General features: G+C 63.2%; 2 protein-coding genes across 3 annotated transcripts in view; both read right to left on the reverse strand.

Annotated features, from left to right (window-relative positions):
- Positions 1 to 187: 187 nt before the first annotated feature.
- On the reverse strand, positions 188 to 5166 carry SLC35F6 (solute carrier family 35 member F6). Its single transcript, XM_054194331.1, has 6 exons — positions 5034 to 5166; positions 3132 to 3204; positions 2888 to 3059; positions 2261 to 2473; positions 1404 to 1514; positions 188 to 1031 (listed from the first exon to the last, which is right to left on the reverse strand). Exons 1-6 carry the CDS (start codon positions 5108 to 5110, stop codon positions 556 to 558), a joined length of 1122 nt encoding a protein of 373 aa, XP_054050306.1. The 5' UTR covers positions 5111 to 5166; the 3' UTR covers positions 188 to 555.
- Positions 5167 to 14611: 9445 nt separating this feature from the next.
- The window catches only part of KCNK3 (potassium two pore domain channel subfamily K member 3), an 18589-nt gene continuing 11340 nt past the window's right edge, over positions 14612 to 21860 (reverse strand). The window contains exons 2-3 of one of the 2 annotated variants that reach the window (XM_054194330.1): positions 19269 to 19385; positions 14612 to 17103 (exon numbers count right to left, since the gene is read on the reverse strand). In XM_054194330.1, coding sequence (XP_054050305.1) covers positions 16214 to 17103; positions 19269 to 19338 — 960 coding nt within the window. In that variant the 5' untranslated portion in view covers positions 19339 to 19385 and the 3' untranslated portion in view covers positions 14612 to 16213. The remainder of the gene's footprint in view (positions 17104 to 19268; positions 19386 to 21860) is intronic. The other variant, XM_054194329.1, reaches the window with a different exon arrangement.

Below are 21860 nucleotides of genomic sequence, written 5' to 3' on the forward strand. Positions count from 1 at the left end.
GTGAAAGGGGTCTGGGGTCTCTCCCTGCTTCGGGGACACCGAGGAGCACGGCCACCCCCCCGGGGACAGGGGGAGCTCAACCCCCCACCTCCTGGTGGGGCCTGCAGGGACCCTAGGCGGGGGGGGCCAGACCCCATCCCCCAGCCCCGCTGGCACCCCACGTCGCCCCCAGGACCGGCACAGACACCCAGGGAGCGCGCCGGGGGCAGATGTGCTTTATTGGGGGGAGACGCAGGTTGGGGAGCAGGGGGGCCAGCCCCAGCCCCACACCACACCATCCCCCCCCCCCGCAGCCCCTTGGGAACAGGGGCAGAAGCTGCCATTTCTTCCCCCCGGCTCCAGCAGCCGGCTGCGGGGGGGGCCGTTCCCCATGGGGAAGGGCAGGCACAGCCTCGCCATCCCCTCCCGCGGCGGGGCAGGGGAGAGGATTTTCCAGCAGGACGGTGACCGATGGCACCGTCCCCATCCCCTCCCGAGGAGGGCAGGATCCAGGGATATAAACCCCGGGGGGCCAAGCGGGACACGGGGACAGCGTGGCGGGGGGGAGGGGGCCGCTCAGCTCTCGCCGTTGTTGATGGCCGTGCTCTCCCCGCGCAGCAAAGCCTCCCGTTCGGCCGCCCCGCCGCTCTCCTCCCGCTGCCGGGGCAGGAGGGCGAGCAGGGGCCGGTGCAGGCCGTTGTAAAGAGCGGCACCCGTCAGCAGCACCCCAAAGCCCAAGATCTCCAGGCCGTGGAAGGTCTCCCAGCCCACGGCCAAGCTGACGGCCCAGATGACGAGGGTGCGGAGGCTGTCCAGCACCATGCGGGTGGTGGCGCTGATCTCCTTGGTGACGCTGATGCCGGCGAAGTTGAAGAAGGCGATGCTGCTGATGTTCCCCAGCAGCGCCAGGGCGATGAGGGGCCGGCGGCCGATCTGGCAGAAGGCGTCGAGGGCGTCTTCCAGCGTCCGCCGAGGGTTCCCGCTGAAGCCGCCCGCCGGGATGTAGTACATGGGCACCATCAGCAGGGCCAGGATGATGAAGCCGAAGAAACCTGGGTGCGAGCGGGTGTCAGATGGGTGCTGGCTCCAAGAACCACCCAGGGCTGCCTGTTCCCCTGCCCTGGAGGGGTTCAAGGCCAGGTTGGCCGGGGCTTGGAGCACCCTGGGCTGGTGGGAGGTGTCCCTGCCCAGGGCAGGGGGTGGCACTGGGGGGGCTTTAAAGGTCCCTTCCCACCCAAACCACTCTGTGATTCTACAATTCCATGATCCCCCCCTTGGCTAACCCTCCCTGCCCCATGGGACCCAAACCCCCTTTGCAGCCTGCGATCCCCCCCCATGGCACAAAGCAGCCCCCCACAGGCTGGGTTTGCAGCCCCCCCGAAAGCTCAGCCCCCCCCCTGCCCCGAGCCGACATCACGACAGACCTTCGGTGCCGACGGCCCGCAGCGGGTGCACGTCGTGCTTGTAGACAAACTTCTCCTCCAGCACCATCTGGATGGCGACGATCACCTGCGCCATGATGATGAGCAGGTCACCTGCGGGGAGAGGAGAGGGGAGGGAAGGGGAAAGGGAAGGGGAAAGGAGGGAGAGGAGAAGGGAAGGAAGGGGAGAGAGAAGGGAAGGAAAAGAGGGAGAGGGGAAGGGAAAGAAAGCAGGGAGAGGGGAAGGGACGGAAGGGGAGAGAGGAGAAGGGAAGGGAAGGAAAGGAGGGAGAGGAGAGGGGAAAGGAAGAAGGGAGAGGAGAAAGGGGGGAGGAGAAGGGAAGGAAGTGGGGAGAGAAGGGAAAGGAAGGAAAGGAGGGAGAGGAGAAGGGAAGGAAAGGAGGGAGAGGAGAAGGGAAGGGAAGGAAAGGAGGGAGAGGAGAAGGGAAAGGAAGAAGGGAGAGGAGAAAGGGGAGAGGAGAAGGGAAGGAAGTGGGGAGAGAAAGGTAAGGAAGGAGGGAGAGGAGAAGGAAAGGAAGGAGGGAGAGGAGAAGGGAAAGGAAGGAGGAAGAGGAGAAGGGAAAGGAAGGAGGAAGAGGAGAAGGGAAAGAAAGGAGGAAGAGGAGAAGGAAAGGAAGGAGGAAGAGGAGAAGGGAAAGGAAGGAGGAAGAGGAGAAGGAAAGGAAGGAGGAAGAGAAGAAGGAAAGGAAGGGGAGAGGCTGAGCTCCCTGTCCCCCTACCCACTGGACGGGCAGCGCAGTGCAGCTGTGCCCGGGGAGCCCCGCACATGCCCGGGGAGGGGCTTATTCCCCCCCCGCCTCGCCGTGGCCATCTCGCCTCCCCCAAGGGCCACCACGTACCGGTTATGACCTCGCTGAGCTTGTGTTTCTGGTCGTGGGAGCTGTGCAGGTCAGCCAGCCCCACCACCACCAGCCCCACGATGGTGACCAGGATGCCCAGCCACTGGCTCAGCTCCAGCCTGCGGCCCAGGAAGGCCACGGAGAGGAGCCCGGTGAAGATGATGACGGACCCTCGCAGCATCTGGAAGCTGGAGGCGCTGGTCATGTTCAAGGCTGCGCGGGGGGAGAGAGACAGACCCAGGAGTCGCGTGTGCTGCCGGAGCTAACGCCACCGCCCCTCTGCTTAACGGTCTGCTGCAGTAATTAAGAGCAGATCAGCGATTAACGGGAGGAAGGGGCAGCGACACTGTCCCCTAGGACTCCTAGAGCTGGCAGCAGGGAGGCTCGCGCCAAGACGCAGCCCCACGGGAACCCTGTGCCCCCCCGAGGAACACGGCTCACTGAGCCCTGCCACAACTCGTTACATGGGTGGGGAGCGTTTGCTCAGACCCCTCTCGCCGGCTGCGTGGTCATCGCCCCCCCAGAACTGAACGCACCACGGAATCCTGCAGCCCGACAGCCGCATCCGACCCCAGGGATGGGGCAAGGAGGGGGGACGGAGGCGGCGTCCCGGTCCCCAGCACTTACCCACGTACATGATGCTGGTCCCAGTCATGTCGCAGAGGGCGGGGGGCAGGAAGAGCAGGGGGCTGAAGGGCTGCGACGGGGCCATGGTGGGCTCCGGCCTCCGCCGATCCCTCCACACCAGCAGGTAAAACACCCCCAGGCAGGAAAATTCACCCAGGAACATGCCCACGGCCTGCGGGAGAGGCGGGTGAGGGGGGTGGCCCTGCCGGCAGGACCCATCCTGCCCCGGGACGGGGACACTCACCTGCAGGAAGGGGTGCTGGAAGCTGTGCTCCTCCGTCCCGCCGCAGCCGGCCGCGCTGAAGTTATCGGCCCACCTACGAGGCAGAGGAGAGGGTGGTGGTTAGAGCAGGGGGGTGTGGGGAGCCCCAGCGCATCCCCGGAGCCAGCCCAGGGCCACCGGCCCCCCTGAGGTGACGGCTCCGGGGACAGGACACCCATGGGGAAGGAGAGACACGGCTGCCCTGACTTGACAGCAGCTCCTGGCCCGGCTCCCAGCCCTGAGTGACAGGCAGGGAAACGGACACCGCTGTGTCACACAGCACCGCGATCCGGTGTCCCCGCGCCCATCGCTGCCGGCACACGCGGCCGGAGCCGGCCAGGCAGCACTGTCACCTCCCCGGGAGACCAGGACAGCATGGTGGGGGGGTCATCCCGACCCCTTCCTTCCTTCCTGTTTCACCGTCCTTGAAGACTTGGGGGCTACAGGACACATGGCCCATAAAAGATGCTGGAAACCAGGCTGGGGGGCAGCAGCTCTCCCGGTTTTGGGGCACAACCCCTCTTTTTTGTGTACCCAAACAGCACAGAGGGCAACGCTGGACGAACAGAGGCTGTGGCACAGGTTCCCATGGCCCGTTTTGGGGAGGATCTCCCCTCTTTAGGGACCATCCACAACGGGAGGGAACCCCAGCCCCTTGGTGTCCGGCTGCCTGCCCCCAGGACACCCTGAGACGGGCAGGGAAGGCACCCAACTCCCCTCCGGCAGCTTTTTGCTGACGCTGCGCGGCCGCGGAGCTGCTGAGCTGGGGGAAACGGGGCACGAGCGGAGGCCAGGGCAATCCCCAGCCCGTCTCTCGCCACCCGGCGAGGGGCTTTTCCGCCAGGCCAGCAAGATTTCAGCATGAGTCAGCCCCGGGCGACATGCTGCAGCCCCTCCGCCGCGGGCCAGCGCCGGTCCCTGTGTTGCAAGAGGCTTTGCCGGGCCACACACGGGTCTCGTGAGCTGGCCGAGAGCTCGGTGCCACCCCCCGGCTCTGCTCTGCCCCGCGGCGGTTCCGTGCCTCAGTTTCCACCCGCCCCGGGGACCTCGGTCTGCCGTGTGTGTCACCGGGGCCAGCTGGAGCTTGGCCACCTGGTGAAACCCCGCTGATGCCCACGCGTCTGCCTGGAGGCACCGGGACAAGCCGGCCGGGCAGGTCTGCCTTGTCCGGGCGACTCTTGGGAACACCGTCCTCATCCTCGCTGCAAGGGCCGGGAGCACCCCAGGGCGCTGTCGGTGGGAAGGGGCTCAATCCAGCCCCCGCCTGGCCTTTGGGGCGAGCTGGAGCGCAGAGGGGTGCAGGGGTCCTGGTTTTGCGTGGGGGCACTCGCACAGCTCCTCCCCAGCACCCATGGCGGGGGACCCGCACCCCTCGGCAGCACCCAAAGAGGGCTGGAGACACCCCCGGCCACGCAGCCCCCCCTTCCTCCCCCATCACCAGGAGCTGTGACCCCTAATCAGCAGCAGCCCCGGTCTCCATGGGGCACCCCACATCCCCCCAGTGCAACGGCAGCCCCCCAGATCTGGAGGGGGGGCACGGGGCAGGTCCTAGGCCTCTGCCCAACACAACCCGGCCCGGGGCGGCCCCCCAGGTCCCACATGGGGCTGGGGGTGCCGTGGGGAGGGGGGGACCTGGAGCCCACCCCGGGGTGCGACACCCCCGCAGCTTCGGGGAGATCAACGCTGGGATGGAAGGAGGGGACGGGGGCCCTGAAGACCGGGCTCCGACACGCCGGGGGAAACGCCTAAGGGGGGGGGGGGGGTGCCAGGCCGCCCTGAGGCCCGGGAGGGCCCCGGTGGGCCCAGCCCCAGGCCCAAGCTGGGGCCGTGTCCGCCGCCAGCCCCCGGGGGTGCGGGTCTCCCCCAGCCGCCGGGAGGACTCACTTGGCCGCCAAGGTGTTGATGGAGCCGGTGAGCAGCATGAGGGCGGCCAGGCCCAACTGGTACCGGGACCAGGCCATGGCCCCGCCGCCGCCACCGCCTCCCGCCGCCTCCCGCCCTGCACCGGGGCCGCCGCCGCACGGACACGCCCCGCGCCCGCATGGCCACGCCCCCCGCCGCCACGGACACGCCCCCTGGTGAGTCACGCTCCGCCCCGATTGGCCCCGCTCCGCCCTGCAGCCTGTAACCACGCCCACACGGGCACATGACCACGCCCCCAGCCTGTAAACCACGCCCACCGGCCAGCGTGGCCCCGCCCCCGCCGAGCTGCCCGGGCACGGGCCCTGTGCGCCGCCCCGGGGCTGCCGATGCCGGTGGGTCCTGTGCCGGTACTGCCGGTCCCGGTGCCGCCTGTCCCGGTGCTGATAGCTGTCCCGGGGCTGGCTGTGCCGGGGCTGCCTGTCCCGGTGCTGCCGGTCCCGGTGCCGCCTGTCCCGGTGCTGATAGCTGTCCCGGGACTGGCTGTGCCGGTACTGCCGGTCCCGGCGCCGCCTGTCCCGGTGCTACAGGTGCCGGTGCTGGCTGTCGCGGGGCTGGCTGTGCCTGCCGACACAGGCAGCACTCTGTCAGTGTTGCTGGTCCCGGTGCTCCCAGCCCCGGTGCCACCTGTCCCGGTGGGCCCTGTGCTGGTGCTGCTGGTCCCGGTGCCACCTGCCCGGTGGGCCCTGTCTGTTAAAGAATTTCAGTACTCGGTGGGTACCTCTAGGTTTGCTTTATTAACAACTCAGAGTTGGTCCCTCACCTCAGTGAGTGGCGAAGACTGACAAGGAATAATCTCATATATATATATACGTATATACGGTTAAAACAATCACGTACTTGGCGTTTCTGTCCAAGAGGGTCTGGGTGTTCCCTTATGGCTTTTCAGTTCCCTATTCTTTAGTAATTTCAAAAGTCCATACAATTCCTCTGCCTCGGGTGATTCTTCATCGTCTCGTTCCAGTTCTCCTTTTGTTGTTCTCTCCAGGCAGGGTTATCCCAGGCAGGGCAAGGATATCCCAGGCAGAGGTAGCCCGGGCAGGGTTAGCCCACGCAGCAGTAGCCCAGGCAGGGCAGGGGGTAGCCCTGTGGAGCTGCCCAGTGCAGCTCACTGGCATGGTTTGTGGTCACCACAGTCTCTTGTCTTCTTCAAACAATCTTTACCTGTAGGATTCTTGGAAACTTAAGCCATTCTATTAATTACATGCTTTAGTCTATGTCTATTTTTGAATGCCCGACCTTTTCCAAGTTAATCGCTTGTTTCCTATTATTCTGTCTTATGCCTGCTATCTACATTCACTATTCCGTTGATTCGGCCTGACTGGGTTTTTAAGCCAGCCATGGTGAGGGCTATACGAAGGACAAACGAGCAGTACGTTGCTCGGCGTTGTTCTTACCACCGGCATATTAACAATCAGTTATACAATACTGTATCTACTCACTGATATGTAATTATTTTCTATATTAAAAATAAAGCTTGGTCACGGTTCGCTGTTGCGTTGCCCAGGAGCCTACAAGCCTATTTTCTTTTAGGCTGGCCCTGTGCCGCCTGCCCCGGTGCCGCCGTGCCCCGGTCCCCGCGTCGCCATCCCCGCAGACCTCCCTCCCCAGGCCGCCTCCCTGCGCTCCCCCCGCCGCCAACCCCGTGCCCCCATCCCGGTGCCCCCGGTCCCGACGCCGCGGTCCCCCGGTGCCCCGCTCCCCGCGGACGGTGTGCCCGTGTCCCCCTGTCCCCGTGTCCCCGTGTCACGCCCGTCCCCGCCGCGGCGGGGCCGGCAGATGGCGCCGGCGGAGCAGGTTGGGCTCTCGGTCGCCCCCGGGGCTCGGGCTCCGCCGTCCTGCCCGGGCCAGGCAGGAACGACGGACCCTCCTGCCCCCCCGGGGTTACCTTCCCCGGCTGCCCGGCCCGGGCTAACCCTGCCCGGGCTACCACTGCCCTGCCTGGGCTAACCCCTGCCTGGGCTAATCCTGTCCTGCCCGGGCTACCCCCGCCCTGCGTGGGCTACCCCTGACCAGGCTAACCATGCCTGGGCTAACCCTGCCCTGCGTGGGCTAATCCTGCGTGGGCTAATCCTGCCGGGGCTACCCTTGCCCTGTCTGGGCTATTCCTGTGTAGGCTAACCCTGCCCGGGCTACCTCTGCCTGGGATATCCTTGCCCTGCCTGGGATAACCCTGCCTGGAATAACCCTGCCCTATCTGGGCTACCCCTGCCCAGGCTAACCTTGCCTGGGCTACCCCTGCCCTGCCCGGGCTAACCCTGCCCAGCCTGGGCTAACCATGCCCGGGCTAACATTACTCTGCCTGGGCTAGCCCTGTCTGGGCTACCTCTACATGGGCTAACCCTGCCTGGGCTACCCCCGCCTTGCATGGGCTACTCCTGCCCTGCCTGGGGTACCTCTGCTCAGGCTACCTCTGCCTGGGCTATCCTTGCCCTGCCTGGGGTAACCCTGCCTGGGATAACACTGACCTGCCTGGGCTACCCCTGCCCGGGCTACCCCTGCCCGGGCTATCCCTGCCCTGTGCAGGCTACCCCTGCCCTGTGTGGGCTACCCCTGCCCTGCCCGGACTAACCCTGCCCGGGCTACCTCTGCCTGGGGTATTCTTGCCCTGCCTGGGCTACCCCTGCCTTCTGTGGGCTACCCCTGCCCTGCCTGGGCTTGCCCTGCCTGGGCTAGCCCTGCCCGGGCTAGCCATGCCCAACTAGCCCCGCTCATGGACGCAGCACCAGGCGCAGACCCCCAGCGCCCCCCAGCTCCCCGGGGCTGTTCTCGGGGCGCAGTTCCCCCCAGCCCCGGTGGGGGCCAGCCCTGGCCCCCGGGGTCTCGCCACCCACCCCTGACCGAGGGGTGCCGGTGGGGCCCCTCCACACCCAGCAGCTGGCTCCGTCGCCCCCCCCCCCCGCCCCAACCTCGGTCCGCCCCCCCCCCCGGGCCTCCCCGCCAGCCGGAGATAAATTGTTTTTCCATCCGACGTCAGCCCCGGCGGCCGTGACCCGTGGGAGGCGGCAGGGGGGGGACACCCACGCCAAGGGCCTTCGCCAAGGCTGTCTGCGCCCCGCGGAGTTAACCCTTCCCGCGGCGGGGGGGGGGCACGCCCCGGGATGCTGCGGAGGAGGGGGACGGGAACGGATCCCTGGTGGGGGTGTGTGTGATGGCGAGGGGACCGAAAGGTGTCCCTGGGGAGGGATGTGGCGGGGAGGGGACCGAAACTCATCCCTGGGGAGGGATGTGACAGGGAGGGGACTGAAAAGTGTCCCTGGGGAGGGATGCGATGGGGGGGGGGTGGGGCGAAAAGTGTCCCTGGGGAGGGACATGATGGGAAAGGGACTGAAAAGTGTCCCTGGGGAGGGATGTGGTGGGGAGGGGGCCGAGAATTGTCCCTGGGGAAGGATGTGATGGAGAGGGGACAGAAATTTGTTCCTGGGGAGGGATGTGATGGGGAAGGGGCCAAAATGTGTCCCTGGGGAGGGATGTGGTGGGGAGGGGACTGAAAAGTCTCCCTGGAGAGGGATGCGATGGGGAGGGGTCGCCTAAAAGTGTCCCTGGGGAGGGATGTGGTGGGGAGGCGACTGAAACTCATCCCTGGGGAGGGATGTGATGGGGAGGGGGCTGAAAAGTGTCCCTGGGGGGGGATGTGATGGGGAGGGGGGCCAAAAAGTGTCCCTGGGGAGGGACGTGATGGGGATGGGGCTGAAAAGTGTCCCTGGGGAGGGACGTGATGGGGAGGGGACAGAAATTTGTCCCTGGGGGAGGACATGATGGGGAGGGGGCCAAAATGTGTCCCTGAGGAGGGATGTGACAGGGAAGGGGCCGAAAAGTGTCCCTGGGGAGGGATGTGATGGAGAGGGGACAGAAATATGTCCCTGGGGAGGGACGCGATGGGGAGGGGGCTGAAAAATGTCCCTGGGGAGTGACATGATGGGGAGGGGGCCAAAATGTGTCCCTGGGGAGGGATGTGACAAGGAGGGGACTGAAAAGTGTCCCTGGGGAGGGATGCGATGGGGAAGGGACTGAAAAGTGTCCCTGGGGAGGGACGTGGTGGGGAGGGGACAGAAATTTGTCCCTGGGGAGGGACGCGATGGGGAGGGGGCTGAAAAGTGTCGCTGGGGAAGGATGTGATGGGGAGAGGAATGAAAAATCCCGATGGGGAGGGGACAGAAATGTGTCCCCGGGGAGGCACGCGATGGGGAAGGGGCCAAAACTCGTCCCTGGGGAAGGGTGCGATGGGAAGGGGGCCGAAAATTGTCCCTGGGGAGGGATGTGGTGGGGAGGGGACCGAAATGTGTCCCCGGGGAGGGACGCAGGGGGCAGCGAGCTCTGGCTCTGGTGGCTCTGGGGGTCGGGGGTGGGGGGGCTTTTCCCGAACCAGGGCCAGTGCAGAACGTCCCCCCCTCAACCCCGCGGGACCGGGACACCGGCAGCCGCTGGTCCCCACTGCCGTTAGGGCTGTGCATCTACCTCGGGCGACCCCCGGGGACACTCCCCCCGCCAGCTCATCCCGCTCCCCCCCCGGGCGGGGACCCCTGGGCAGCCCGAAGGGAAGGGGCGAAGGAAGCGGGATGCGGCTGCCTCCTCAGCCGGCTTCTCCTTCTTTGGTGCCACCGAGTGCGTGGCCATTTCTCATCACCCCGCACTCCGGCCAGCAAGACAAACACCCCCTGTCCCCCCCCCGTCCCCCTCCGTCCCTCCCCACAGCCTTCACCCATGGGACATATGGGAAATACGATGGTGGCAGGCGGCACAGCAGGGAAGCCACCACTGTGCCACTCACCGGTGGCACCCGTGGGGACACTACGGGCTGGGCCAACTGGGCAGGGAGGACGGGACGGATGGGGATGGTCCCCCGTGGTCCCCCGTGTGTCCCTGGGCGTGGGACGGGTGAGTGTCCCAAGGACATGAGGGTGAGCGGTGGCAGAGCACATGGGTGCCCACCCTCCCGCACCGCTGCCAGCCCCACACAGACACCCATGTGGGGCCACCCGGGGTCCACGGGGGGGAGGACATGGGACATTAGGGACACCCATCACCCCTTTTCCTCCCGGCAGCCCAATTTTTGGGCTGCGGCGAGGTTAGGAAGGGACTGACACCACCCCATCACCCTGGAGTGACATCGTGGCACAGAGGATGACGCAATGGTGGGGATGCCACCGGCTTCAGCAGATTCCCTCTGCCCCCCTGGTCACCCCAGTGTCCCCATCACAGCTCCGGGTCCCCAAGCCAGCGCTGATGGTACTTCCCATCCCATGGCTGCATCCGGAGGTTCCTCTCCAGCACCTCTCCCACCTCTCTCCCCAGATTCAGATCGGGGCGGGACAGGGAATGGTGACACCCAGCATGTCCCCGTCCCCGAGGTCCCAAGCCTCAGGACACCCTCAGCACCCACAGGCCCCCGGCGCAGGGCGACAGAGCCACGCGTGGGATGGGGAAAAGGTCAGGGTAATAAAAATAAGGTTTCCCCTTCCCCAGCCGGAGCTTTTCACCGGGTGTAATGAGCTGGGAAGGGAAAACAGAAACGTTTAATAAGTTTTTTTTTTTTTTTAAAAATTAAACTCCTATTTACAAAAATGGCTTTAGAGCCCAGACCAATGTGAATTTTCATTTATTTTTCTTTTTTCTCCCACCAAAACCCCCATTTTCCCCGTTCTCTCCTTGCTTCCCTACCCCCTTTTCGGCTGGGGTAGTGGCCTTCGCTCCCCACCCCTCTCTCCTCCTCTTCCTCAGGGCCTGGATGAGTCCCGGCCGCCGGGGCTGAGCTCCCCCCGTGGTGCTGTTCGATACCGGGGAGGAATTTTAAGTCCCTCCCTCGGACTGTAAATATTTGGGTGACGGCTGACAAGGAAAATTTAAGTGCTGAGAGAGAGAAACAAAGAAAAATCACCCGGGATGAGGCAGTGGGGGCGGGTGGCTCGGGTGGCCCTGAACCCCCTGGGGACATGGCAGTACCCTGCCACGGGGGGGGGTCCCAGCTCCCACCCCATCCCCTTGCGACCTGCCCGCTGGAGAGGACCAGCCCCTGCAGGTTCCCATTGCCCCCCTGGGGATTCTCCGCTTTCCCGAAGCGGACGGTGGGGCTGGGGGACATGCTGGAGGTGACCGAACCTTTTGGCTTGTCACTGGGCACCACTGGGAAGATCCTGGCTCCATCCTCTTCCCTGTCAGGTTCTTACAGCCATGGTGAGACCCACCCTGAGCCTTCTCTGCTCCTCAGCTCCCTCAGCCTTTCCTCCTTGGACAGGTGCTCCAGTCCCTTCATCCTCTTCATGGTCTTTCATTGGGCTCTCTCCAGTCTGTCCCTGTCCCTCTTGGACTGGGGAGCCCGGCACTGGACCCAGCACTCCAGATGCGGCCTCGCCAGCGCTGAGCAGAGGGGTAGGGTCCCCCCCCCTCGATCTACTGGTAATACTTTGCCTGATGAAGCTCAGCATAGCCTCAGCACTCTTCGCAGCAAGGGCATGTTGCTGGCTTATGGTCAACCTGGTGCCCACCAGGTCCTCTTCTGCCAGGGTGCTTTCCAGTTGGGTAGCCATTGCTGCATGGGGTTGTTCCTCCTCAGGAGCAGGACTTCGCACTTCTCCTCGTCAAATCATGGAGCTGTCTTGGTTGGAAGGGACCTTTCAGATCATCGAGTCCAACCACCAACCCAACCCTGCCAAGGCCACCACTACCCCATGGCCCTCAGCACCACGTCTGCCCGGCTTTTCAATCCCTCCAGGGATGGCGACTCCACCACTGCCCTGGGCAGCCTCTTCCAATGCTTCACAACCCTTTCCAGGAGGAAATTGTTCCCAATATCCATCCTAAACCTCCCCTGGCACAACTTGAGGCCGTTTCCTCTTGTGCCATGGCCTGTTCCTTGGGAGAAGAGCCCGACACCCCCGGCTACCCCCTCCTTTCAGGGAGCTGTAGAGAGCGAGAAGGTCTCCCCTCAGCCCCCTCTTCTCCAGGCTGAACACCCCCAGCTCCCTCAGCCGCTCCTCACCAGACCTGTGCTCTAAACTTCCTGAGGTTCCCCTCTGACCACTCCTCCATTCTCTCCAGGCCCCTCTGGACATCTCCAGCACTTCCAGTCCAGTGCCACCAGCAGCATCCCAGCAGGTCCACCCCAACCCATCACTGACTTGGTCCCCAGCTGCTGTCGTACCAGGGGGTTGTGCAGCGCTGGGCAGGTTGGCGGGTGCTTGCGGTGGACTGGGAGCCTGGAGGACCAGTTACACGCTGGGAAAGGTTGTCCTGGATCAGACCAAACCTCCAGCGAGCTCAGCACTATGGATTCCGGATGGGAAGCATCACGGGTGAAGGATGATGGAGGGACACCTCCACCCGCTCCAGCTGCATGCCAGGGGCAGGAGGGAAAGGTTCACAGAGGGACCCAAGGCCGGGGAAGCACCCATGGGTGCACCCTCGGGCAGGGTGAGAGCTGCTGCTTGGATGAGCTTCTCTTTCCATCGGCTGCTGCCAAGAGAGATCTGCTCTTCGCAGGCTTAGCGTTATTAGATTAGGTGGTGGCTCTCACCTGGGTTTGGAGGGAGAAGGTTTTATCCACTCAAAGACAGGAGAGCAGCCCTGAGCTCTGCTGGTGGCCCCAGCCATGGAGGTGGCACATCCCCGTCCATCCTGGTGCACCCCAGCCATCAACGATGCCCAAATCCCCCTGGAGGTTTGCACCCAGATGCCCAAATGTCATTCCAGGTACCCCCAGCTCTCCTCTTTGTGCGTCTCCTGTCCGTGCCTCAGTTTCCCCACACAGGACGAGACAGGGGGGCTCAGCCCTGTCCTCCTCTCTGGGTCACCCAGCAGATGGCAACTGCTTGCAATCTTTGGGGGCTTCTTGGAAGTCGTACGGAGCAGGAGGAGGTCTCCAGCCTGTGCCATGGAGCGAAGGCTGCAGAGATGCTGCTGTGGGCAGGAGGAGGAGGGATATGGTTCTGCTGGGTTTTGGGGGCCTTCTGGGGGGCTTTTGGGTCATGATAGAGCTCAGAGGGCGGGGATTAGGGGCACAGAGTCTAGTTGGAGGTCAGTGACGAGTGGTGTTCCCCAGGGGTCAGTACTGGGCCCAGTCCTCTTCAATATATTCATCAATGACCTGGACGAGGGGACAGAGTGCACCCTCAGCGAGTTCACCGATGACACAAAGCTGGGGGGGGTGGCTGACACACCAGGAGGCCGTGCCACCATCCAGAGAGACCTGGACAGGCTGGAGAGTTGGGCAGAGAGGAGACTTATGAAATTCAGCAAGGGCACGTGTAGGGTGCTGCACCTGGGGAGGAATAACCCCCTGCACCAGGACAGGTTGGGGGTGACCTGCTGGAGAGCAGCTCGGTGGAAAGAGACCTGGGAGTCCTGGGGGACAACAGGATGCCCATGAGCCAGCAATGTGCCCTCGTGGCCAAGAAGGCCAATGGCATCCTGGGGGGCATCAAGAAGAGTGTGGCCAGCAGGTGGAGGGAGGTCATCCTCCCCCTCTGCTCTGCCCTGGGGAGGCCACAGCTGGAGCACTGGGGCCAGTTCTGGGCTCCCTGGGTCAAGAAGGTCAGGGAACTGCTGGGGAGGGGACAGCAAAGGGCTACCGAGATGCTGAGGGGACTGGAACATCTCTCTGATGAGGAAAGGCTGAGGGATTTGGGTCTTTTCAGTCTGGAAAAAAGACGGCTGAGGGGGGACCTTATCAACGCTTGTAAATACTGAAAGGGGGGGTGTCAGGAGGATGGGGCCAGGCTCTTCTCAGTGGTGCCCGGGGACAGGACAAGAGGTAACAAACACAAACTTGACCGTGGGAAGTTCCATCTCAACACGAGGAGGAACTTCTTTGCTGTGAGGGTGGCAGAGCCCTGGCACAGGCTGCCCAGAGAGGTGGGGGAGTCTCCGTCTCTGGAGACATTCCAACCCCGCCTGGACGCGTTCCTGTGCCACCTGCTCTGGGTGACCCTGCTCTGGCCGGGGGTTGGACGGGATGGTGTCCAGAGGTCCCTTCCAACCCCTGCCGGTCTGGGATCCTGTGATTCTGTGGGGTGGGAGAAGCGGCTGCAGGGCCCCCTCCAGCCTCGCGCCAGTGGGTGAGGGTGGGCTGGGAGAGGCAGCCCGAGGTTCTTCACCTTCTGAGCCCCCCAGAGGATGCTGTGGGGCCGGCGGAGCTCAAAGCTGAGCTTCTCCTTTCCCCCTCTCCCTCGCCCGCGGGAAAAGTCGGGACACGGCCTTATCCCCAAGGAATTCTCCCACTTCCCGCTCCCCGCAGAGAGGGGGGCAAGAGCTGCGGTGCGGGACCCCCCGCTCCCAGCCCCTTCGTCCTCACCCAGCGCCCCAGGGAAGGAGCCGAAGCGGCGCCGAGGTTTCGAACCAGCCTTTATTTCTCTCGCTCAGGAAAGTAACTCAGCGGTACAAATAGACTTTGGCATGAGAACCAGAGAAACCTTCCCGGGGGGGGGTGGGGGGGTGGGGAGTGCGGTTCCCCGCGGGTGCCCTAAGGATGAGAAAGATGCAGAGACCGAAAAGGAAATTCCCTGGAGCCCGTCAACAAGTTTCCCCCCCCCCTCCCCAGACTCCCTTTCCGATAGATATTTATAGATTTCTATAGATACGATGGTAGCGTCATTTATAATAAATATCCTCTCTGGTATCTAACAGTATGTACAGGTCATCAAGTATCAGAAATGCGTTGGTTTGCTTCTGTTAAAAGGTGAGAAAAGGAACGGGCGGGCTGGGCGCCTCGCCTGTCCCCACAGTCCCCACTGACACCCCCCGGGGCTCAAAGAAGGGCCAGCGCAATGTCACGGTGTCCCCCGGCGTCCCCGCTGGCTGGGAGACAGCCTGCATTTCGGGTGCTGGCAGGGGGGGCAGCGGGGTCCTGGGGGGGCGATGGGGGTGCTCCCCGTGGGGGCTGGGGGGCAAAGGAAGAAGTTTTCGCCCCCCTCTTGCCCTGACGGGTCGGCCGCGATGGAGGTGACCCCCCGGGTTGTGCTGGGTGGGCAGATGGGGGGAGCCCTGGGGACACCCCCTGCTCCGGGCTCGGGGTGCGGGTCGCAAGGGGGTGTGGAGGAGAACGAAGGGTGAAAAAGTCTTATAATGCCCCGGGTTGTCCCCAAAAAAAGCTCCTCGAGGGTCACGGCTCCGGCCCCAGAGCTGCCGTGGGGGAGGATGGAGACCGGGGTCCATCCAGTCTCCACGGACCACGGGGGAGGATGGAGACCCCCCCAGTCCCGCGCTGCCGCTGCCCATCCTGCCTCCGGGGGGGATGGCTCCGGCAAAAATCCCCGTTTTGCCCACCCAAAAAAAGGGGTTCAGAGCTCTCGGAGGGCTGCCGGGGCCTTTCCGGCCGCCTACGTGACTCACGGCTTGTTTTCTCGGCCGCGGGGGCCGGCTGCTGCGCCCAGCGGTGGAGGAGGCTCCGTCTAAGCCCCTCTTAGCCTGATTTGCCCACTGACGCGCGCTCGCCTCGGCCGGGGCATCCCTCGCCCCGCGGCGACTCGCCTTCTTCCCCCGGGCGGCGCCGGAGGAGGCAGAGGATGGAGGGGACGGGACCCCCCCTTGGTGCCCGCGGTGGGTGCCGGGAGCCCCCCACCTCCTTCTCTCCCCGCGTCCCCCCCGGTGCACATCAAGTCACGCGTCCGGCTTCATGGCCGTGCCATCGCACACAGCCTCGCACGCTCGGGCTGCTGTGGGGCCGCCGTGGGGCCGCCGTGGGGCCGTGGGGGTCCCCAGCCCCTTCCACAGAGGTGGTTATCCCGGCGGGAGGTGCAGGGGTATGACCCCCCCCCAGGCACCCACCCCATCAGGTTAAAAACCCTCTCCAGCTCTCCAAGTTTCACATTTTCGAGGAGTGGTTTGGTTTTTTTTTGTGGGTTTTTTCTTTTGGTTTTTTTTTTTGGTAAAATAAAATAAAATAGAATTAATTTAAGTTAAAAATAAAATAAAACAAAACCAGCAGCTCCCTTCTTCTCTCTGCGGAGGAGACCCGGGGGGCAGCCTCGGCGCTGCTCCTTCGTCCCTCCAGAATCCCGGCAGAGGAGCACGGACCACCCCGGGGGTCCCAGCCCGCTGTCTCCCCCCTCTGCAGCCAGACCCTGGAGTGGTCTCCTCCTGCCGTGACCAGAAGGTTCCTTGGCCGAGGTGGGGGGGTCCTTGGGCCGCGGGCGGGGATGGAGAAGGGGCTACACAGAGCTGCGGCGCTTCATGAGCCCCTGGAAAGCCGTCAGGCTGTGGAGCCCGGTGGAGACGGAGCTGATGGCCGACCGGCGGGCATTGCAGAAGCATCTGTTGGAGGGGGTCTCCGGACAACGGCCGGGCGAGGAATGGCTCTGCTCCACGCACGTGTCCGAGGTGGAGAGGTCCCTGGGGATGATCATAGGGATGGAGTACTGCAGCTTCTCCCGGCTCTTGTACCACAGGCACGAGCACATGGATTGGAAGTGGAGAACCTCGGCGTAGACGTTCCGAAAGCCTCCCCCGCTGCCCCCGCCGCCCCCCGCCGCCGCCGGCACGGCCGAGGTGGTGTCCGTGGCATGGATGCTGCTGGCTTGCCCGTTGCGGGTGAGCAGCGCCCGGTGCTCGGCGTCCCGCTTCTCGTCCTCGGCGTTCATGGTCATGAAACGCAACACCACCAGGTTGAGGAAAGCCCCGATGACCGTCAGCCCCGTCAGGATGTAGACGAAGCTGAAGGCCACGTACTGCGGCTTGTTCTGGAGGGCTTCATCCTTCTGCAGGGCCACGTAGTCCCCGAAGCCGATGGTGGTGAGGGTGATGAAGCAGTAGTAGTAGGCGTGGAAGAAGCTCCAGTGCTCGTAGTAGGAGAAGGCGGCTGCCCCGATGCAGAGGGTGCTGATGCAGGAGAAGAACCCAATGGTGACCATGTTGGCCATGGACACCTCCGCCCGCCTCATGCCAAGGCACTTCTTGATGCGGTGGAGGAGGTACTTGACGAAGGTGTTGATCCTCTCACCCAGGCTCTGGAACATGACGAGGGTGAGGGGGATCCCCAGCAGGGCGTAGACCATGCAGAAGACCTTGCCCCCATCCGTGCTGGGGGCTGCATGGCCGTAACCTGGAGAGCAAAGCCACAGAGCGGCATCAGCTTGGTGGTCCGAGGTGGGGTGCAGTGCCCCAAACCGCTTCCCCAGCTGAGTTGCTAATGGTGAATCCCAACCCTGACTGGTGCCATCCTCTCCCTCAGGCACAAGGAGTGACCACGGATGGCTGGGCAGGCTGGGGGGACAAGGGGGTCTCCAAATAAAAATGAAGGGGAGGGGGCCGGAGAAGGGGGAAAGCCCTCGTCTCGTGGGGAAAGGAGCTGGGGGGCTGGCGGGGGGTGATGGACAAGGTGCTGCATCCCTGGGTTGGGGTGGGGGCGGTTGGAGGATGCTTGATGGACCCTGGCTGGGGTTGGGGGATGTTCTCCAGCCTTTGGGTTTTGGAAATTGGTGATTGCTCTTCCCTGAAATACCCATCCCAGGATGCCCCACCCCTGGAAACATCCCAGGCCAGGTTGGACGGGGGTCTGAGCGACCTGCTGTAGTTGAAGATGTCCCTGCCCAAGGCAGGGGGCTGGACTAGATGGCCTTTAAAGGTCCCTTCCCACCCAAACCATTCTGTGACTCGATGACACTATGGCCCGTCTCAGAGCAGCTGGGTGGAGAGGCGCAGGAGATGGGGAAAATGGGGATTTTTAAGGAATCAAGCGACAAGGGCGGCTGGCTCCCGTGTCCCCATGTCCCCCTGCCCCACTGTCTGCTGTCTGAGGTTCCTGCGCTGCCAGGGGTGCCCTCGCCGCCAGGCACCAGCTGCTCCCCTTCCCTTCTCCTGTCCCTTTCCTTTCTATTTTTCCCTCTCCCTTTCCCTTTCCCTTTCCCTCTCCCTCTCCCTCTCTCTCTCCCTCTCCCTCTCCCTCACCCTCTCCCTTTTCATTCCTTTCTCTTTTTTCCTTTCCCTTTCTCTTTTTTCTTTTTCCTCCTTTTTGTGCTTTTCTCTCCCTTTTCCTCCTCCTTCTCCTCTATTTTCTTTTCCCATTCCCTTTCTCTTTTTCCTTTTCCTCCTTTTCCTCCTTTTCTCCTCCTTTCCTCCTCCCTTTCTTCTATTTACTCTTTCTTTCCCTTTCTCTTTTTCCTTTTCCTCCTTTGCCTCCTTTTCTCCTCTTTTTCCTTTTCCTTTTCCTTTTCCTTTTCCTTTTCCTTTTCCTTTCCCTTTCCCTTTCCCTTTCCCTCTCCCTCTCCCTCACCCTCTCCCTTTTCATTCCTTTCTCTTTTTTCCTTTCCCTTTCTCTTTTTTCTTTTTCCTCCTTTTTGTGCTTTTCTCTCCCTTTTCCTCCTCCTTCTTCTCTATTTTCTTTTCCCATTCCCTTTCTCTTTTTCCTTTTCCTCCTTTTCTCCTCCTTTCCTCCTCCCTTTCTTCTATTTACTCTTTCTTTCCCTTTCTCTTTTTCCTTTTCCTCCTTTGCCTCCTTTTCTCCTCTTTTTCCTTTTCCTTTTCCTTTTCCTTTTCCTTTTCCTTTTCCTTTTCCTTTTCCTTTCCCTTTCCCTTTCCCTTTCCCTTTTCCTCCTCCTTTTCTTTTATTTTTCTTTCTCTTTCCCTTTCTCTTTTTTCCTTTTCCTTTCCTTTTCCTTTTCCTTTTCCTTTCCCTGTCCCTTTCCCTTTCCCTTTCCCTTTTCCTCCTCCTTTTCTTTTATTTTCCTTTCTCTTTCCCTTTCTCTTTTTTCCTTTTCCTTTTCCTTTTCCTTTTCCTTTTCCTTTTCCTTTTCCTTTTCCTTTTCCTTCCCGTTCCTCTTCTCCTCCTTCCCCATCCCCTTCCCTCTCCCTTTCCCCCTCTCCAGCACCCTGAGCTCCCAGGAGCAGGCAGGGGCTGGGACACAGGCTGCCCTCGGCAGATTGCCAGGAGCCAAGAGCAGGCAGGAGCAGGCAGGAGCAGCGCTGGGGCCGGGGCTGCAGCTCACTGACCCCTCAGCCCTGGGAGGGGGCTGGGGGTGCCGGCACAAGCACACCTGACCCGGCACCCACTGCAGCTAAACCAGAGCCAGCACCCGCAGCCGCCCCCGAGCCCCGGCAGCCAGCCCTGCCCCGGCTCTCTCTAATCCCGGCTGGGCGGCGGCAGGCGGCATCCCCCACCGTCACCCTGCTGGCAGCCTCGCCGGGTCAAGGATTAGGCTGGGCCGGGGCGAGGTGAAAACAAGGATTGTTGGATCTCTGCCCAAGTCAGCCCTGAGGAGCTGGCGGGACCTTGCCAGCTGCCATGGGAGTCGGAGAGCATCACCAGAGAGCATCGCCAGAGAGCATCACCAGAGAGCATCACCGGAGAGAGAGAGCATCACCAGAGAGCATCACCAGAGAGCATCACTGGAAAACATCACCAGAGAACATCACCGGAGAGAGAGAGCATCACCAGAGAGCATCACCGGAGAGCATCACTGGAAAACATCACCAGAGAACATCACCGGAGAGAGAGAGCATCACCAGAGAGCATCACCGGAGAGCATCACTGGAGAGCATCACCGGAGAACATCACCAGAGAACATCACCACAGAGCATCGCCAAAGAGCATCACCGGAGAACATCACCGGAGAACATCACCAGAGAACATCACCAGAGAGCATCGCCAGAGAACATCACCAGAGAGCATCACCAGAGAGCATCACTGGAGAGAGAGCATCGCCAGAGAGCATCACTGGAGAACATCGCCGGAGAGCATCGCCAGAGAACATCGCCAGAGAGCATCACTGGAGAACATCACCGGAGAACATCACAGGAGACAGGGCATCACCGGAGAGCATCACCAGAGAGCATCACCAGAGAGCATCATCAGAGAGCATCACCAGAGAGCATCACCGGAGAGCATCACCGGAGAGCATCACAGGAGACAGGGCATCACCAGAGAGAGAGCATCACCAGAGAACATCACTGGAGAACATCACCAGAGAGCATCACCAGAGAGCGTCACAAGAGAGAGAGCATTGCCAGAGAGCGTCACCAGAGAGCATCACTGGACAACATCACCAGAGAGCGTTGCTGGAGAACATCACTGCTCTCATCAGCGCCAGGTGCCAGCCTGCCACCTCCCTTGCTGATGGAAAAGGGGCTGCTGCTTTGTGTCCCCTCCCTGCCCGCTGCCTGCTGTCCCCTCCCCAGCAGCAGAGGGGACACGGAGGCAATGCCATGCCACCCGGCTGGCCGAAGCAGAGCCAGGCAGTGCATTTCAAACCAGGGTCACATCCCCCTGCCCTCGGGGCGGGCGCCGAGCCTTCGCCCTGCTCATCTGCCTGTCCTGCTCTTCATCTTCTGCCAGACGCCCCCGTCCCCCTCCCCGCAGCCCGCATCTCCCCGTTCCTCCTGCATCAAGGACGGGATTTTCGGATGCGAGCCTCCAGCGCTGCCTGCGAGCCCCGTCCTGCCTGCCTTGCGCCAGCGCAGCCTCCCGCAGCTATATTTAGCCCCGATTCCCCAGGGAAGGCAGTTTATGAGCTCTCGCAGCGCGTCCAAGCGTCCGTCAATCTGCCAGCCCCCCCCTTTCCCGGCTTTAGCAGGCGCTGCCTGATCTCCAGCACGTCTGAGGACGGGGGGAAGGTCGACGGGATATGGAATCTCCGGCCGGCGAGGAAAGGGAGGCCCTGGGAAGGCGACAGAGAGGGTGAACCCCCCCCCCCGGACCCCTTTTCCACCTGGGGTTTCATCCACCGCGGGAAGGGAATGCGTTGGAGAGGAGAGCGCAGCTCCCAGGGATGCAGCAAAGCCCCGGCAGCTGCCAGGTTCAACAGCGGCTCTGTTTGCTCCGCCGCACCGGCATGTGTGACTCTGTGGCATGTCCTGGCCCCGCGAGGCTCCCCGCCACGCTCCTGCCCTCCCTGCAGACGGGGCTCAGCATCCCGGCACCCGTCCCGCTCCTGCAGCCCCCCCAAAACCTCCCCCCCGGGGGGATGCTCCTCAAAGGGGCATCCCAGGAGGGATGCTGCCAAGGGAGAGCAGCGTCAGGGTGCCACGGGCTCCCGCTCGGGGTGCTGCGAGCCGGCAGGGAGCACGGCGGGTGTCCCCAGGGAGAAAATATGACATGTCCCTGAGGAACGCGGCCGGCTCCTCTCCTTTTTAGGGCTGCGGAGGAGCAGGGCTGGAGCTGGCGGCGGCTGCGGGGAGCAGGTGCAGGTCTCGGCTGGCCCCTGGCCTGGAGCAAATCCCAGGCTGTCGGGAGCGATGGATGGTGGGGATTAGCGGGGCAGCTGCCAGGGACGGCAGGAAGGCGGGGGAAAACTCCACAGAGCGGAGGTGTTACAAGGCTGAAGGGTGCAAAGGGCTGCGAAGGCAGGGACAGGGTCCCTGGGAGGTGGCACTGGGTGATGAAGGGGTATGGGAAGGGGCTGAGCCCTCCAGGGACTGGGGGCAGGGATACAGGGCAGGGGTTGGAGGGAGCCAGGGCAGGGGTTGGAGGGAGCCAGGGCAGGGGGATGGAAGGAACTAGGGCAGGGGATGGAGGGAGCCAGGGCAGGGGATGGAGGGAGCAAGGGCAGGGGGATGGAGGGAGCAAGGGCAGGGGGATGGAGGGAGCAAGGGCAGGGGATGGAGGGAGCCAGGGCAGGGGATGGAGGGAACCAGGGCAGGGGATGGAGGGAGCCAGGGCAGGGGATGGAGGGAACCAGGGCAGGGGATGGAGGGAGCCAGGGCAGGGGATGGAGGGAGCCAGGGCAGGGGATGGAAGGAACCAGGGCAGGGGATGGAAGGAACCAGGGCAGGGGACAGAGAGTCCCAGCTGAGGGCAGGGGCTGGGAGCTGGGCTGGGGTTTTGGGGCTCTGAAGCAGTCAGGAAACCAGCTCCCTGCTTTACAA

The sequence above is a fragment of the Rissa tridactyla genome, chromosome 3 (assembly GCF_028500815.1).
Source record: "Rissa tridactyla isolate bRisTri1 chromosome 3, bRisTri1.patW.cur.20221130, whole genome shotgun sequence".
Taxonomy (NCBI): Eukaryota; Metazoa; Chordata; class Aves; order Charadriiformes; family Laridae; genus Rissa; species Rissa tridactyla.

Bases quoted from the DNA above. Each gene is read 5' to 3' on its own strand.
- SLC35F6 (XM_054194331.1), bottom strand. From the start codon at position 5,110: ATGGCCTGGTCCCGGTACCAGTTGGGCCTGGCCGCCCTCATGCTGCTC. The intron at 2,474-2,887 runs GTAAGTGCTGGG...CCCCCCGCGCAG, and splicing joins GACCAGCATCATGTACGTGG to CCTTGAACATGACCAGCGCC. The intron at 1,032-1,403 runs GTCTGTCGTGAT...GCTCGCACCCAG, and splicing joins GCGGGCCGTCGGCACCGAAG to GTTTCTTCGGCTTCATCATC.